Source organism: Watersipora subatra, chromosome 2 (assembly GCF_963576615.1).
Source record: "Watersipora subatra chromosome 2, tzWatSuba1.1, whole genome shotgun sequence".
Taxonomy (NCBI): Eukaryota; Metazoa; Bryozoa; class Gymnolaemata; order Cheilostomatida; family Watersiporidae; genus Watersipora; species Watersipora subatra.
Window position 1 is genome coordinate 76052700 of NC_088709.1, and position 16546 is coordinate 76069245.

The window sequence follows — 16546 nt, forward strand, 5'->3', positions numbered from 1 at the left end:
TTCTGATATTATTGAGAGGGTAGAAGGTCCCACTCCCTGGGTTAGTCCTATTGTCACAGTGCCAAAAGACAACAATGACATTCGTTTGTGTGTGGACATGAGGCAAGCCAACAAGGCAATTGTGAGGGAAAGGCATCCTATTCCAACCATACAAGAGTTAATGTTTAATCTGAATGGGGCTAAAGTGTTCAGTAAGGCTGATTTGAAATTGGGTTTTCTTCAGTTTGAACTAGATGACCAATCTAAAAGTATCACCACATTTGTCACTCCTTTTGGTTTGTTCCGGTATAAAAGACTAATGTTTGGAATTGCCTCAGCCCCGGAAATATATCAGTATCAAATACAAAAGGCTATATCTGGCTTGGCAGGCTGCCAGAACTATGCTGATGATATTATAATATATGGCTCGAGTAAAGAAGAACATGATGAGCGGTTACACAAATTCTTGCAGAGAGTAAAGCAACTTGGGTTGACATTAAATGCTAGCAAATGTCAGTTTGGCTTAGACGAAGTTTCCTATGTAGGTTACAATATTTCAAGCAAAGGTGTGAAAATTTGCCCAAAGAAATTGAAATCTATTGCAGATGCTAGAGTGCCTAAAGATGTATCTGAGCTAAGAAGCTTTCTAGGGCTAGCCAATTTTGTGGGGAAATTTGTGCCACAGCTATCTACACATGCCGAACCTTTGCTGCGGTTGACCATGAAAAACACAGCTTTTATTTGGGAGAAAGAGCAAAATGCTGCCTTTTGCAAAATTAAAGCACTTATGGCTGACAGTAAAACACTTGCTTTCTTTGATGCTAATGCTAAGACCAGCATAACTGCTGATGCGAGTCCTTATGGCCTGGGGGCAGTTCTCAGTCAAAATGTAAATGGAACGGAAAAGGTAATTGCTTATGGTCACAGAAGTCTCACAAAAACAGAGAGACGCTATTCACAAACAGAGCGCGAAGCCCTGGTGCTGGTTTGGGCTTGTGAACATTTTGCATTGTATTTACTTGGCATCAAATTTTGTCTCATAACAGATCATAAGCCTTTGCAATTTAATTTTAACAGATCTACATCTCAGCCTACTCCGCGCATAGAGAGATGGGTTCTTAGGTTGCAAGCGTTCAATTATGAAGTGGTGTATAAGCCAGGTAGTCAGAACATAGCTGACCCCCTTTCTAGACTGTCTGTAGGTATAGACAATGAGCGCTCCGTTGCTAACGTTGCTGACTCATACATAATGATGATGGCTAACGAATCAGTTCCAGTGGCATTTACTTTCTCTCAAATTAAAGCCAAAGCTAATGAGTGTCCTCAAATGAAATTAGTAAGGCAGGCTTTGCTAGATGGTCGCTGGGACAAATGTTTACCTATATACAAAGCAGTGTCACCAGAGCTGAGCCAGTGTGATGGAGTCATTTTGCATGGTAATAGGCTTGTGATTCCAACAACAATGAGAACTTCGGTAGTTAGCTTAGCTCATGAAGGTCACTTAGGCTTGACTAAAACAAAGCAGCGCTTGCGGTCCAAAGTTTGGTGGCCATCTATGGATAAGGATGTGGAAAAGATTTGTAATCAATGTTTTGAATGCTTGTTGGTGTCCACGCCGAATAAACCTGTGCCAATTTCTTGTACTAAATTGCCTGACCAACCATGGCAACACACTGCATGCGATCTTCTAGGACCATTACCTAACGGTGAAAGTATATTTGTTATTGTCGACTATTACAGCAGGTATTTTGAGATCTGCTTCTTGAGGTCTACCACTGCAGCCAAGATTATAGAGGCGTGTGAAGACATATTTAGCAGGTGGGGTCTTCCTTTATCTGTGAGAACCGATAATGGCCCACAGTTTGGTAGCGATTTTCAAACATATTTGAAACAGAATGGGGTGTTCTGGGTTTCAACTACTCTAATCTGGCCTGCCGCTAATGGGGAGGTAGAAAGGCTAAACCGTTCTCTTTTGAAGTCTCTTAAAATTGCTCAAAATTCTGGCCGTAATTTCAAGAGTGAGCTTAGAAAATTTCTTATGGCTTACAGATCTACGCCTCACTCTGTTACTGGTGTGTCACCAGCAGAGCTAATGACCGGTAGGCAAATGCGTACTAAACTTCCATGCTTAGAGCGTTGTGAATCTAATCTAGATGGTGAAGTTCGGGATCGGCAGGTTTTGGCTAAAATGAAATCTAGAGAGTACATAGATGCTAAACACCGTGCTCAGAATAATGACATTGCTGTCGGTGATACTGTCTTGGTAAGAGCTGAGAAAACAAACCAGCTCAGTCCAACTTTCAGTCCTGAAAGGTATCAAATTGTGTCTAGACAAGGGTCAGAGGTTGTTGTGAACAGTGAGAAAAATGGAAGACAGTTCCGTAGAAATGTAACTGAGGTTACAAAATTCCCTAAATCACAAACATAATCTGACATAACCCAATACCAAGAGTGTGAGAATGACGAGAGAAATGTAACTGATGCTAATTTGAAGGCAGGGAGACCCATAAAGGAGAGAAAGCCTCCTTTGAGGTTTGGTTGTCCTGTTTCCCACTAAATAGTCCTTAGCCAGTAGCTCAGTAGTTTGAACTCTGAAATAAGTATTGTCTTGCTTAGTGGTAGAACATGGGATTCTTTGTTTATGTGCTAGTGTTTCTTTGGTCCTTTGGATGGCTAACCCCGTGTCGGCCAGTGGTAGCTTTACACTTGAGCTGGGCGTGCTGTCTGCTGCGGCTGGGTCCTGTCTCTGGAGGTCACTTGCTCTCAACCTCAAATTTTGTGAGAAAATTGTGTGGAGGCATTACCATAGGCTGGTTAGCTTATGCTATTATTATATGCTTGTAACTGCTTTATTAACATGCTGCTTTTGTTTCAATTCTCTTATTATTTTATTTTAATGTTTGTAGTTTAGCTGTTAGTATTAGTGTGAGAAAAGGAAAATTTATATGCTAATAGAAATTTAACTTGTATCTCGATTCTTTTATCTAAGAAGAGAAGGATTGTTACGATGTGCACTTGTTTTATGTGTATCTGTTTTATGTGTACTTGTTTTATGTGTATCTGTTTTATGTGCACCTGTTTGACTGCACTTGTTTGAGTGCAGGACAATTGTATATTTGTCATATTGCATAATGTCCATATCTTCAGTTCAGCTTCAGCTGCCAATAAAGCGAGTCACAATTTCTAAGCCTAAAGTAAACCAGTGTTTCAAATGCTCAACATATAACAATTTGGCGACGAGGATGGGATGGGACACTAACAAGCATTCAAAACATCGATTACAAATCTTACTACGGACGAGGGAAATGTAACTGATGCTAATTTGAAAGCAGGGAGACCCATAAGGGAGAGAAAGCCTCCTTTGAGGTTTGGTTGTCCTGTTGCCCACTAAATAGTGTTTGTAGTAGATAGCGGCATACCAGATATGCATAGTAGCAGTATTGTATGTCATTCATCTGTTTTACTAATAGATTGCTGCTGCTATCACAATTAACACCCTATCTATTTTAAACATCAATTACCTTTTCCTCTCACAGCCAGCTGATCATCTGATCAAGAATGCGGGTCTCTCCATAGTTTTATCAGCCCAAATTCATGTTTAGACACAAGGAAGAGAACCACAGGACTTACGGAGAAAGCTGAGTAATTGAATATTTCAAGTTATTTTAAAGAAGCGTAATGTCTATTCCTTAATGATTATTTTTATTTCTAGGTCTAGTCCATCATCCCAGTGATTTGGCGATTGACCAGCTTAAATACAAGGTTGTTGACCTTCAGAAAAGACTAAACCAGGTTATTATATATCTGTATAAATCTCAGTGTTTGTCTGTCATTAGCGTGTCTGGTTATAACAATAAGGTTTTATCAACAAAAAATCTTCTTTGCATATAAGCTAACTCGGAACCTCCAGTTCTGCAGATAAGCGAGCTAACCACTAAGCCACACAGCCTATTTGCAAAGCAATGGATTAATTGTGTACATACTTATTACAACTGCCAATCTTTAATGGCGATTGGCCAAAATACCAACACTTCACACTTCTTTAGCACGCTTGAACCATTATACAAAAAAATGATCATATTAGAAGAGAAATATGTGCCGAGCCTTTTCCAAAATGCTATAAATATATGTATATTTAGTATAAACTTAATTAAACTTATAGCACACACAGAAACAAACAAATACTTTCATGTAAAAATTAGATGGTAAATAAGTGTCGATTTTTTGTTCAGAAACCTTTTTATTATCAGTGCAAAGCCAGGCATTCATCCAGTGCTATATATACAGACTGTCATTTTTTAAATGAATAACATTTGTGTTCATTTGGGTTGAAGCATTAGAGCAGTTGGTGTTTTTGCGCATTGAATCACGTATTGCTGTAATGTGTATCTTAAAATACTTCGGTTTGATTGGTGCTTCACTTGTGTTCATAATGTTTGTGTTTTTGGTGCAGAAAGAGAAAATGGTGGGTGAAGCCAAGCTTAGACAGCATGAGTTAAAGATGCACATGTTATTTAACAAGGACTAGCTATCAGAATTATTTTGAAAACTGGAATTATCTAGAAACTGTTAAAAAGCCTTTGAAACTACACTTTGCATGTGGAATAACAGGTCACACAGAATTGTTAGCTAATGGCTATACTCTCCCGTTCATACAAACTCTACAATGAACATGAACCTTTCCTCGGTGTGCTGCGCTCAGTGTTTGAATATTTGATCCCAAAGCTATATATGTTATGTTTTAAGATATAGACGTATTTGTCTAGCTAAAATTCCTATCAGAAATATGGAAACTGAAGTGTTTTTTACGACTGAATCACCTCTATGAATGTAAATAATTTGTTTATTGTGAACATGTGAAACTGCAGGCGTTTGCTCTTATCTCATGTTTATTAAAAGGTACCCAGCAATCAGAAATCATTTTAGTGTCTTAAGACATTTATATACTAACTGATTTATACCTTAGGACCTGAGGCTTAAGTTTTACAACGAATATTGTATGTTACTTTTGGTGCCTTTAGGTTGCGTTTTTAAGTTTATGTTGGGGGATGTTGGCAAGTTTGTTGTCTCACTTGTGATGAGATGGAACTGAAGAAACCTGTAGAGCAGCAACCTGTAGACCCTTGCAGCACTTATGATGATATGGAACTGAAGAAACCTGTAGAGCAGCAACCTGTAGACCCTTGCAGCACTTATAATAAGATGGAACTGAAGAAACCTGTAGAGCAGCAACCTGTAGACCCTTGTAGAACTTATGATAAGATGGAACTGAAGAAACCTGTAGAGCAGCAACCTGTAGACCCTTGCAGCACTTGTGATGAGATGGGACTGAAGAAACCTGTAGAGCAGCAACCTATAGACCCTTGCAGCACTTATGATAAGATGGAACTGAAGAAACCTGTAGAGCAGCAACCTGTAGACCCTTGCAGCACTTATGATGATATGGAACTGAAGAAACCTGTAGAGCAGCAACCTGTAGACCCTTGCAGCACTTTTGATAAGATGGAACTGAAGAAACCTGTAAAGCAGCAACCTGTAGACCCTTGCAGCACTTGTGATGAGATGGGACTGAAGAAACCTGTAGAGCATAAACCTCTAGACCGACCCTTGCCGCACTTATGATAAGATGGAGCTGAAGAAACCTGTAGAGCAGCAACCTGTAGACCCTTGCAGCAAGAAAGTTCTAGGTCAGATAACGCTGCCAGGACATTAGGAGAAGGCAAATCATGGATTGGCCTTTACGCTGGGTGGTAAGAGCATATCTTCTGATTGATGAAGAACACAAAATTAGTACTGAAATGTAATGGAGACAGTAACTATTGGGATCATAAGCTTTTTTGGTGAATAGATACTTCGTTTTCTCTATTGTCGGCTTATATACATACAGGATTTTCATGGCTTTCTCAGAATTCAATGGTTGCTCATGAACTAAAGAACAGTGATAGGCAATGTATATCATATATCTTTTTTATGCAGCAGGATTCCATTGATCCATTAATGCTATTTATCATCATCACTGCAAACTATGCACTTTAATCCTTTCACATTTACTTATGTGTGACTTTTGCAGGCATAGCCAAAAGTTGGAAGCAGGTTGGTTAGGTATCATTTCACTGGTCACTCAATGTCAGTCAATGTCAGAAAATCCCTACTCTAGATATCATTGCCAAGGCAAAAGCACTTAGGCTGGATGTCATAGCAATCACCTCAAACATGGTTCCTAGTAACCGAAGTATGTGGTGTCAGTTTGGCCTCACTAGCAAGATGAACAGTCTAGTTAGATCAGCGATGATTGGAGGTAACACTACTGAGTTCATGGATAATGTGTCTCATGTCACCAAAACCTCTGCCAAGGCTTTCCTCAATCACAGGACAATAACACCATCTGCTACCACAATCAACAGACATCATCTGCCTATGAACACGGTAAAAAGGTCACCTTGAAGGCCTCATTAAATTCTAGGAAGGAAGGGATCTTAAACTGACATCTAACCTGAAGATTAGCGCTCTGACTAACCGCACTTATTTTAAAAAGATGAATGTTAGTAAAAAACTGCGTGTTTACTTAGTGATTCAGTTGGTAAAGGCCGGCAGTATTATGTTGATGAAGAAGGAAGACCTGTGTCATACCTGACCACAGACTGGTTTGTCAAAGTCATGAACAATTGGTTTGACTTGATGAGCAGCCGCCATCCTGTAATGGCTCTGTCAGCAAACAACCCTGTGATGTACGCTTCTGCACTTGCATTTCTCAACAATTCTCTCACAACTGTCAAAAAGTGGCAAATTGGACAGAACGCGACATGGAAGCCAGCGAAAGCAGGTGTACAACTCTCTACAACAGTTGTTTTGAATCTCTGCAAATCATTTGTAGATTGTGAAATACTACAACACGCCCTGCTAATGTCACGGTGACACCAGACTCTTTTCTCTGCTGTTCAAAGTAGAGACCCTGTACTATCCTCTAACTATTTTAAATATACTTTGAAAAACATATAAATCGCTCAGTATTTAAAAGAACTCCAAACTGGAGTCTATGCAACCAACGAACATCAGTATTTAGTGAATATTTTACCAGTTAATGCCTCTAGTCGATGAAGACTTTACTGTTGAGATTCCAACAGCATTCACAACTGAAGGTGTTTATGTGAAGCTGAACAGCTGTCTCTTTGTTATCTCAGCAGATACTGCGTTCAATTGTTGATGAAACTGAGGCAACTGTGCAGGACCTGTATAGACCAACTCCAAGTTGTGGATAGATGCCATCTCAACCAGTCAAGGTTCACCCAGCTGAAGAACTTTGAAGAGGATACCCTTTTTGATGTTAGCGATGAGTTCTTTGCTGAGCTTATGAAATAGGAGGTCACTGTACATGCCAACGAGGCACAGATTCATATGCCAAAAATAGGCAACCATTGCTTAGAATTCAGTACGGCGTTCTATGCACTGACATCATCAAGCCGACAACAATAGCTAGGACATTGTCTAGCAATGAGGTTTGTCATGGTATGTCTGCACTTGATGTATAAAAAAGCTAATGTGGCGCTGAAAAATTAATGCTTCTGTTAACTTTGGGAGTGCTTCAATAGCGACGAGAGACGTTGTGGAGAGTTGGTGGCACCAGTTAACTCTTAGCCTAAAGCTTGTGTTGAGGAGCAGAGCATTTTCATATCTCTCTTTATTTTTATACTTTCTTTAACCTAATATTTTTCATCTTAATAGATTAATACTTTATGTAACGGTATTAATTAAGTGCACGTGACATTTTAAAGCTCGTAGTTGCGATCTTGTCAGACCGCCAAAGACAGCTGCAGAGGAAGCAGGCGCAATAAACAAGTAGACTACAAACACGAACTGGATTGAGATTCGGATCACGCTTTAGCAGTTAGTACACCCCTCCCCCTGGCTGGCCAGTCCCTGTCCTTCCGATAAGCTCTGACCTTAACTGCGATACCGGTACACAGGTAATTGGCCTACGATACGTATTATTACATATTTTAATATATTACCAAAATATTATTAGTATTCAACTGCTGACCTGAATCTAGTGTTGTGAATGCAGCATTAATCTATTTAATAAAACCCAAAATTTTCCAGCAATTTTGTTTCGTTTTTGCTCTACTCTTACATAAATTGTATTTTTATCTAATCGCATGCAGATGTTCTTAACATTTGTAACTGTTGACTTGAGTCCAGTTTTGCAAATGTGTTGCAATACTGTACATATATTTTACATATATCTTTTGCTTAATGGATCTTAAGCAAATAAGTACCTTGTGCGAGTGCCAGTGTAAGGAAATGAATCTACTGTGGTGGGCGGTGGGCCATGACTTCGTAATTCATGTAAATCTTTTTATGTTATATCTTACATGCTGTGTTGTTTTTTTATTATATTGTTATTAATTTGTCCATATACTATACCGCTATTATGTCTTCGTTTATCGCTGTATTATAACCATGCCAACGGATTAGCGATTCTGTTTATTATTAATGTTATATGGTTTTACTCAGTTCCGTTAACCGGAATGGGTGAGTTTATTGTATGGGTATAAAGGAGCGCGCTCACTCAGTTGGGCAGAGCAGATAGCCGTACACTCCTCGGCTAGTAGAGATTCCTTCTATAATAAAATTAAAAGGAACTACGCGCATTCTCTTCTCTTCATGTAATAATCTAGATCATGCCAAGTAAAGGCCGGCAAATTCCTTTACACTACATACAGTATTCAAATGGACATTGCTGCAGCCTCTATGTTCTTAAATCTGTTTACTGTTTAGCAGCAGCACCCAGAGTTTTTACACAAACATCAAAACATATCCTTCTTTTAAAAACACAAACCATAGGCAAGTACAAGATGCAAAAACCTATCAGAACTTGAGCTATGTGCCAGCTTAGGTAAGACTTGTGCTTTGATTTGAGCTTTAAAGCGGTTAATTTGTCTTAAATTATCAAATTGTTGGTATCACCTTGTAGAGAATTTTATCTTTTTTACAAATGATGTACAATGCAGCTATCAATTTTAGAGCTGCTGAAAATGGATGTTTTTTTGTTGATATTATGATCTCTTAATTATTGATTACCATATATAAAATAGACTGTTTGTTTGGAAACTAGAGTTTGGTTTCCGGTTCTGGTCACGGAACTTTGCGCCACACGGTTTTCGGTAAAACCAAAGCCGTAGCGTATAGCTTCACAGAGTCCTGCGACCAAAGGAAGCGTATAATGCACTCGCTCGTTTCCAAACAAACAGGTCACGCCCACTTTTTTTACTTACGTTTTAATGGAGTGGCCGTAACATTAACCAACAAAAAATTACTTCCATTGATAGTCGCTTTGAAATTGATTGTTGTATTACACACAATTTGGAAGAAAACAAAAATTTCACAAGAACCAATACTTTTCTATACTTACCAATATTTTTCTATTACAAATGTAAAAAAGTGAGGTACATGTATTGAGAGAGCGAGGTATGGCCATAGAGTTATCTCCCCCTAGAGTGATAACTACACGAATATTTCCGGTGCCAACAAGGAGCGTTTAGGCCACGCCCCTTTTTTGTGCTAGTCAGTCGTAGTTATTGACTAGTGTTATATGTGTATTTAAGTAATTTGCTTTACTTGAATACCACACTAACATCAATGATTAATAACTACAAGTTCCACTTCAATCTAAACTATGCCAATGTGATTTATTATGCTTAGGCACACAGCCTTGTTATTATGGGTTTTCAAGTGTGGAGAGTTCAAATTATAGGACTTTACCTAGGTCTTTAGTGCAAGCCCAGTTATACCAAGTATCAAATGTGGATTATAGTAATCAATTATATTTTATTCTTATGAACCAAAACCTAATACACAAGTAGCAAAATTCTAGAATATAAGATAGATAACAAGTAGTAAAAGCTAAGTAAAATAATCTCCTATGCCAACAGCTGTATAGGCTCTTAAGCTCGTCTTGTACATCTACAAGTGTCACTGTCAAAAGAGGATGAGCTACTAAAATTGTTCGCTTTTATAGGCATTCAGGATAGCCTGAGGACCGGTACATATAATGTTCGTATTATATCTTTGTGTTGTAGGAGTAAGTCCATTGGAGGGAACACTGTCTCTGCGTGCGTCATCTGAAAAGCGCCGTCTCTGTGTCGCTGAGCTAGGATTGCATAATATTGCTTCCGTTGGCACTGTGGCATGTCACAGAAAAATACTGGCTCAGCGTGAGGGTAAATTCAGTTATTTGTGGTTGTGCTTGGTGATTGGTGGGCAGATTTAATTACTTCCAAATTCCTTTGACGGTTTCCATAGAAGGTGTTGACGGTGTTGACGCAGCTGTTTCCAAGATTGATGCCTTTTAATTCTGACATTTCCAATTAGAGAATCTTTTGATGTCTCTTAGGCATCTTGCTGCTTGTAGTTATTATACGCTTCTCCTGTGATCTGGTTACATTCCCTGCTGGTATCTTGTTTTCGAAGTATTTCCATACAACACTAGATTAATAACATCAGCCACTCTCATTCGTAGAAGTCTCAAGACTTCAACAATTATCAGTAGGAAACGTCTGGTTGGATTATTTATCTACACATTAACTATTACTAGGAAACCTAGTCCTATTCTGTCAATTTTCACTGTTAACCACAATGTTTTTTCAGCAAAATTAGTGTGATTCCTTGTAGGGAGTTATGCAATAATCTTGAACTTTCTAGATATTCGGCACATTTTTTTTGTTGATGTAAACTTATCAAAGAATAATTCTAAGAATCTCTCTTTTTATAATGTTATTAATATTTTCAGCATGCGCAACGATATGTTGAATCGTTTGAGCTAGAAAATAGAAAATATGGTGATATGTCTTTAACTCCTTCCACATACCGTAAAGAATTATTGGCAAGTATAAAGGTATGTGAAACAATAACTATTCACAGCAGATTTAGCACATCTGTATATCTTGTATGTAAATATATGTTAAGATACTTCCTCACTTATTTGGTTTAATTTTCTCAACCTGAACTAACAAATTTTTAACATTTTTGCATTGAATTTCGTTTTTAACCAGTTGTCTTTATTTATGTTAGGAAGACAGTCAAGCATTGGCGGATATCAAGCTCTCTATTGAAGCAGGTAGGTTGAAGATGTAAGCCACATACAGGCTAACAAGTTTTATATTTGTATCGTGTTAATACATAACAATTTTTTTACTGTGTTCACCAATCTAGAGCATGAGAATACTATTCTGATATTTTTAAATAGTATAGTGCTGGTATCTACAGACACTACCTGCTTTATATATATCTAATGCATGTTCTTAACCCTTTGGCTACGACGCGCTTACGGCCGGGAAAATACCAGCGTACGGAGGCAATTACTAGGGCGATTTGAGCCTTCGATATGACTGCATAAAACTGCAGTAACTTACATCACAATTCTGCTAGTTACATAAATTAATATGCATAGGAAAGCTGAGAAATTTAGCTACAAGCTGATATTTTTCTATGCAGATAGCTTGCAAATGCTTTCCAGCAAAAGTTTCAATTTGTTGAAACTATTAATTTTTTTTTATGCGCCATTTTCAGTCGTATTTTCTTAATTAATAAAGGTAATTGACAATGTTGTATAAATAATACTTGCACGGATTCATAAGTTCTCAACAATTTGCAGAAAAATTGGTCGTCAAAGAGCATTGAAAGTGGAGTTATGAGCTCCGACGCATTGCAGGAGCGCCACTCGAAATTCTCAGTGCATGACCCAATAGACCAGCGAAAAATGGAGACCTGACAGTGTCGCCTAAACTTCGCTATAACCTACATGCAAATTGGAATAGAGCTATAAATGAGTATGCATTTGAAAGCTTGGAAATTTCTCAACAGGCGGCCATTTATTCCCTGCAAATCGTCCCTGCAAATTTATTCGTCTGTGAATATTTCTATCAAAATTGTGATGTGTCAAAGTTGCCGCCTTTCTATCATAAAACATCGATAACAAATACATTTATGGAAGCAATAACTCTGTAAAAATGGTTTATGATAAGCATCTGCACGGTGTCATATGTTTGCAAGAGTTTGCCAAAACTGGTTGTCCAAGTCGTCCTTTCCAAGCTAGTAAGTTTTCATCTATAGATATGAATTTACCAGACAGCAAAACAAATATAACCGGTCGCATATCATGGCAAAAACATCTTCTAACTTGAAAAATTTATTGCTAGTAGGCTGTTCAAAATTGTCAGCAAAATGCACAGTAGAAAGTAAACTTGTTTCTATTTTTCTTTCTATTTTTAATTTTATTAAAAATCAGTGTAGATAATAAAGGATTGTAGACCAGTAAAACAGCGGAGTAGGCTTTTTGAAAATACTAATATGCAAAACTAAATAAACTCGCCAAATATCTTTACCATCAACAGGCTCCAAAGCATCGCAATGTTTTTGAAGGCCATATTTATTTGTTTTGTTAAATATAACATTTATAATGGCCGATGTTATAAAAAGCTTTAAATATTAAAAATACTTACCTGTTTAAAACTTCGAACTTACTCCTGCCAAGCTGTCAGCAAAATGTAATTTTTTGGTTTTAAGTCAGCTCCTATTTGAAATCCGTAAATACTCCTGGTTTTATTGCCAGCCGTTTTATTATCAATCCAATTCACCCTGTTGATCTTATTTTTTACTTTCATCGTCTTCCCCACATTCTTCCGACCTGATATCCTCTTCTTCACTTCCAAACCAGTCGATGACTTCCTCTAAACAAACTTTTTTAGCAGAGCTTGAACAACCGCATGCGTTCATGATGAATTGATTTCCATAAAAGATCACATATTTGCAAAGTATATTGCTTGCACATGCGGATTAGGGATTATTTATAACCTCAAAACAGTATTACAAAGCCAACGGAAATTAATCAAATTACTAATTTTAATGCTGTTTTTTTAATAAATAATATATTTTAAAAAAGATCTATCGAAGGCCGAATTATTTCGAGCTTTTTGGGATCCGTACGCTGAGACAATTATTGTATTCCGGGCTTTTACAGATTTCGTAAGCAAAGGGTTAACTAGATCAAAACTTTGAAGTAGTCTGTAACGTTTTCTATTTTTTATTTGTGTAATGGCCAAGGAAGAATCCACCAGAGAAGGAGCAGTGAAGTGTTTCACGACAACATAAGATCATGAAGCTACCAACTGGAAAGGCAAGGAACTTACAGAAAACCCTGTGGAATTTCCTGCTGTCTCACTAGATGCTCAGCTTATGTATTATAAAATCAAGTACCTGAAGCGCTATTAAACACACCATACTAGTTATGGTGTATTTAATGTAGTTCCAGTCGAAGATTACAAACATATAACAGGAGCATATATCTGGAATGTATGATGGTATTCAGATGGTAAATGAGACAATTTTATAGTATTTTAAAGAGAGTAGCTCTGACTATCAGGTCATTAGTCGGCAACTTATTAGACTGAGTACAGCTGCACTAGAAGCTTACGAGTCATGGTGTAAGAAGTTGACTCCAGAAGATGACAATAGTAGGCCATCTGCAGCATATTATGGTATGGAAAAATCCATTACGCATAGCTAAACATATGTTTACCTGTTATGCTTTCCAATGTACACATGTATGCGGATAACTGGCATATCTTCAATATGTTTTAAAACAAAATTTTATTGTTTGTTCACACCGGACAATTATAGTGTCTTACCTTTTAGTTGATGCCCTGATCCAGTAGTAACTACTGTTTTAATAACTTTTATGTTGCATACATTTATATAGTTTAGCCATCCTGTATTTCTAGTCAGTTTGTTTGCATTAGTGGAATATGCATCAAGGCAGTGTGTACTCAGCTGTACTCAGTGTGTACTTTTTCTTTATACAATTTTGCAACTTCGTGTATCCAACTTTTTCAACGGTTTTTCTATTTGGTAGATATTATATTTCGTTGAGAGATGCTATGTAAATCTAAATAATATATAACTTTTACATACAGCATACAATGATAATACCTTCTCATAACTCTAAGCTTGAGTTTGTATGAAGTCATAAAACTTATATGTAGCCAGGCTAACACTTGCTGTTTCAGTCCATGAAGTTGAAAAAAGATAACTGTTTTGTAGCTAGGCTAATAATTGCTGAAAAGTCAGGGTCTAACATGTATTTAATAGAAATCTAACTGTTTTGTAGCTAGGCTAATAATTGCTGAAAGGTCAGGTTCTAACATGTATTAAATAGAAATATAACTGTTTTGTAGCTGGGCTAATATTTGCTGAAAAGTCAGGTTCCAATATGTATTTAATAGAAATATAACTTATAACATCGTTGTAATTATATAAGTGTCAGATGTATTCACACAATAATCAGATTATAAGTACACGACTGTACAGCTCAGCAGCGGCATTTCAAAAGAAAGCTTACATAACAAGACAGCCTAATGTGCTGACTTTCAATTCAAAACGAGGCTTGAATCCTGTCATATCTATGACAATTAACTTGTTTACAAAACCCAGCAATAGGGAAGACGATTCCAATGTCTAGGATATTACACCTCTTGTTTACGTATAAGATTTAGCTACAGTCAGTAATATGAAATATTGTCAAACCCACAAATACATATATATACAATTATGAAATTATTGCATTTTAGCCATTTACATTAGTCTAAACGCCTGTTGTGGACACCGTAAATTGAACCCTGGCAGCATAATAAACCCAGCCACAGCTGGGTTTATTATGCTGCCAGGGTTCAATCTACCGACTCTAACGTCAACATGGGACCGCATATTTATATGGATCATGATGGAATGGTGTCTGGCATTTTGACTGAGTATCCCTTTTCAACAGCACTAAATCGCCCACTTCAAAGTCATGCCCCGACTTGTTCTGACTACGTTTGACAACCATCTGATTTTTTACTTCTGCATCACGATCCCGTTCCTCCGACTCCCCAAAGATATCTTGCACTTGAGGGACCTTTACCCGTAATTTTCGCCCAAAAAGCATTTCTGACGGAGATTTACCAGTGATCGAATGTGGAGTGTTTCTGTAAGCCAACAGGTATTTCCTTAACTCCCTGGTACGCTCCTACCCTCAGCTATGGCAATCCTAACTCTCTTCATCAAAGAACGATTCTGACGCTCTACCTCCCCATTAGACTCGGGCCATCGCGGTGTCACTAAATCATGCCTAATGCCCATACTTTCTATGTATCCAGCAAACTCCCGAGAAATAAACTGAGGTCCATTATCTGATTTTAAGCTCAAAGGCAGTCCATGCTTGTCAAAAATCTCAACCAAAGCTTCTATGATTTTGCAGCTAACAATAGACTGCATGAATACACACTCATAATACCTGCTATAGTAGTCTACCACGACAAATATATATCTACCATTCTCTAGTGGACCCAATAAGTCGCATGCTAAGTCTTCCCAGGGCCCATTTGGCAACTCAGTGACTCTAACTGGGTCTCTTTCCTGTGCCTGACCTACTAATTGACAACCCTTGCACCGCTTCACATAACATTCTATTTCTGCATCCATACCCGGCCACCAGACCCTCGTTCTCAAGTTACGCTTAGTACCCACAATACCAAGATGTCCTTCGTGTCCCAGCTCAATCATTTTATGTCTCAACTCCACCGATACAACTATCCTGTTCCTCTCAACACTATTTGGCCAATAGCACACAGCTCATCAATAACGGGTCTAAATTGTTTTGCTATGTCTTTTGGTGCATTGTCAAATGAACCTTCAGCTATTGAACGCCTTACATAACCCAATTCCCCATCTCTGTCAGATATTCTCTCAACCTGTTTAGCCGTTATTGCCTCAAAACCTAACAAATCGTCCACAACTACCTGCCTAACAAAAAGCTCAGTGTCTTCTACAGACTCTACTGGAGATCCATATTGACCCGTCACCATTCTAGATAAGCAGTCTGCAATGTTCAATGACCCTTTTATGTATTTCGCACAAAAATCATAACTCTGGAGACGCAAGACCCACCTCTCTATTCGAGCAGAGGGAGATTTCTTTTTGTGATTGGCATAGATCACCTCCAATGGCTGGTGATCTGTCATGAGAGTGAATTTAACCCCAAACAAATAATGGTGGAGCCTTTCGCATGCCCAGACTATGGCCAAAGCTTTTTTTCTGTCTGACAGTATCGTTTCTCAACTTGAGTCAACGCTCTCGAAGCATAGCAGATGACCCTATCAACCCCTCCCTGTACTTGAACGAGCACACACCCTAAGCCCACGGGACTTGCATCTGTGTATAGCAAAGTATCGGAATCCAAGTCAAAAAATGCCAGTGTCCTTGTATGAGCTAACGCACATTTCAAATCCTGAAAAGCCTTTAATTCCTGCCCCCCAAACTCCAGTTGCATTGCAGACTGCTTGCCGATGGTCATGCTTCACAACAATTCTGTTCTAGATGAGAAATCAGGAATAAACCTTGAACAATAGCTCACTAACCCTAGAAAACTTTTTAATTCTCCTACAGTTTTTGGTACTGCTGCTCCTGATATGGCCTCAACCTTGTCTGAGCCTGGATCAACCCCCTGGCTAGAGATTCTATGTCCTACAAAAGTGAT

General features: G+C 38.1%; 2 protein-coding genes across 2 annotated transcripts in view; both read left to right on the forward strand.

The window, feature by feature from the left end:
- Positions 1-16546, forward strand: part of LOC137387102 (uncharacterized) — an 88915-nt gene that overhangs the window by 36706 nt on the left and 35663 nt on the right. The window lies entirely within an intron of this gene.
- LOC137388572 (uncharacterized) lies at positions 5062-5601 on the forward strand. Its single transcript, XM_068075054.1, has one exon. It carries the CDS (start codon positions 5062-5064, stop codon positions 5599-5601), a length of 540 nt encoding a protein of 179 aa, XP_067931155.1.

What these genes read in the sequence shown, in the direction of transcription:
- LOC137388572 (XM_068075054.1), top strand. Translation starts at nt 5,062, where the DNA reads ATGGAACTGAAGAAACCTGTAGAGCAGCAACCTGTAGACCCTTGCAGC.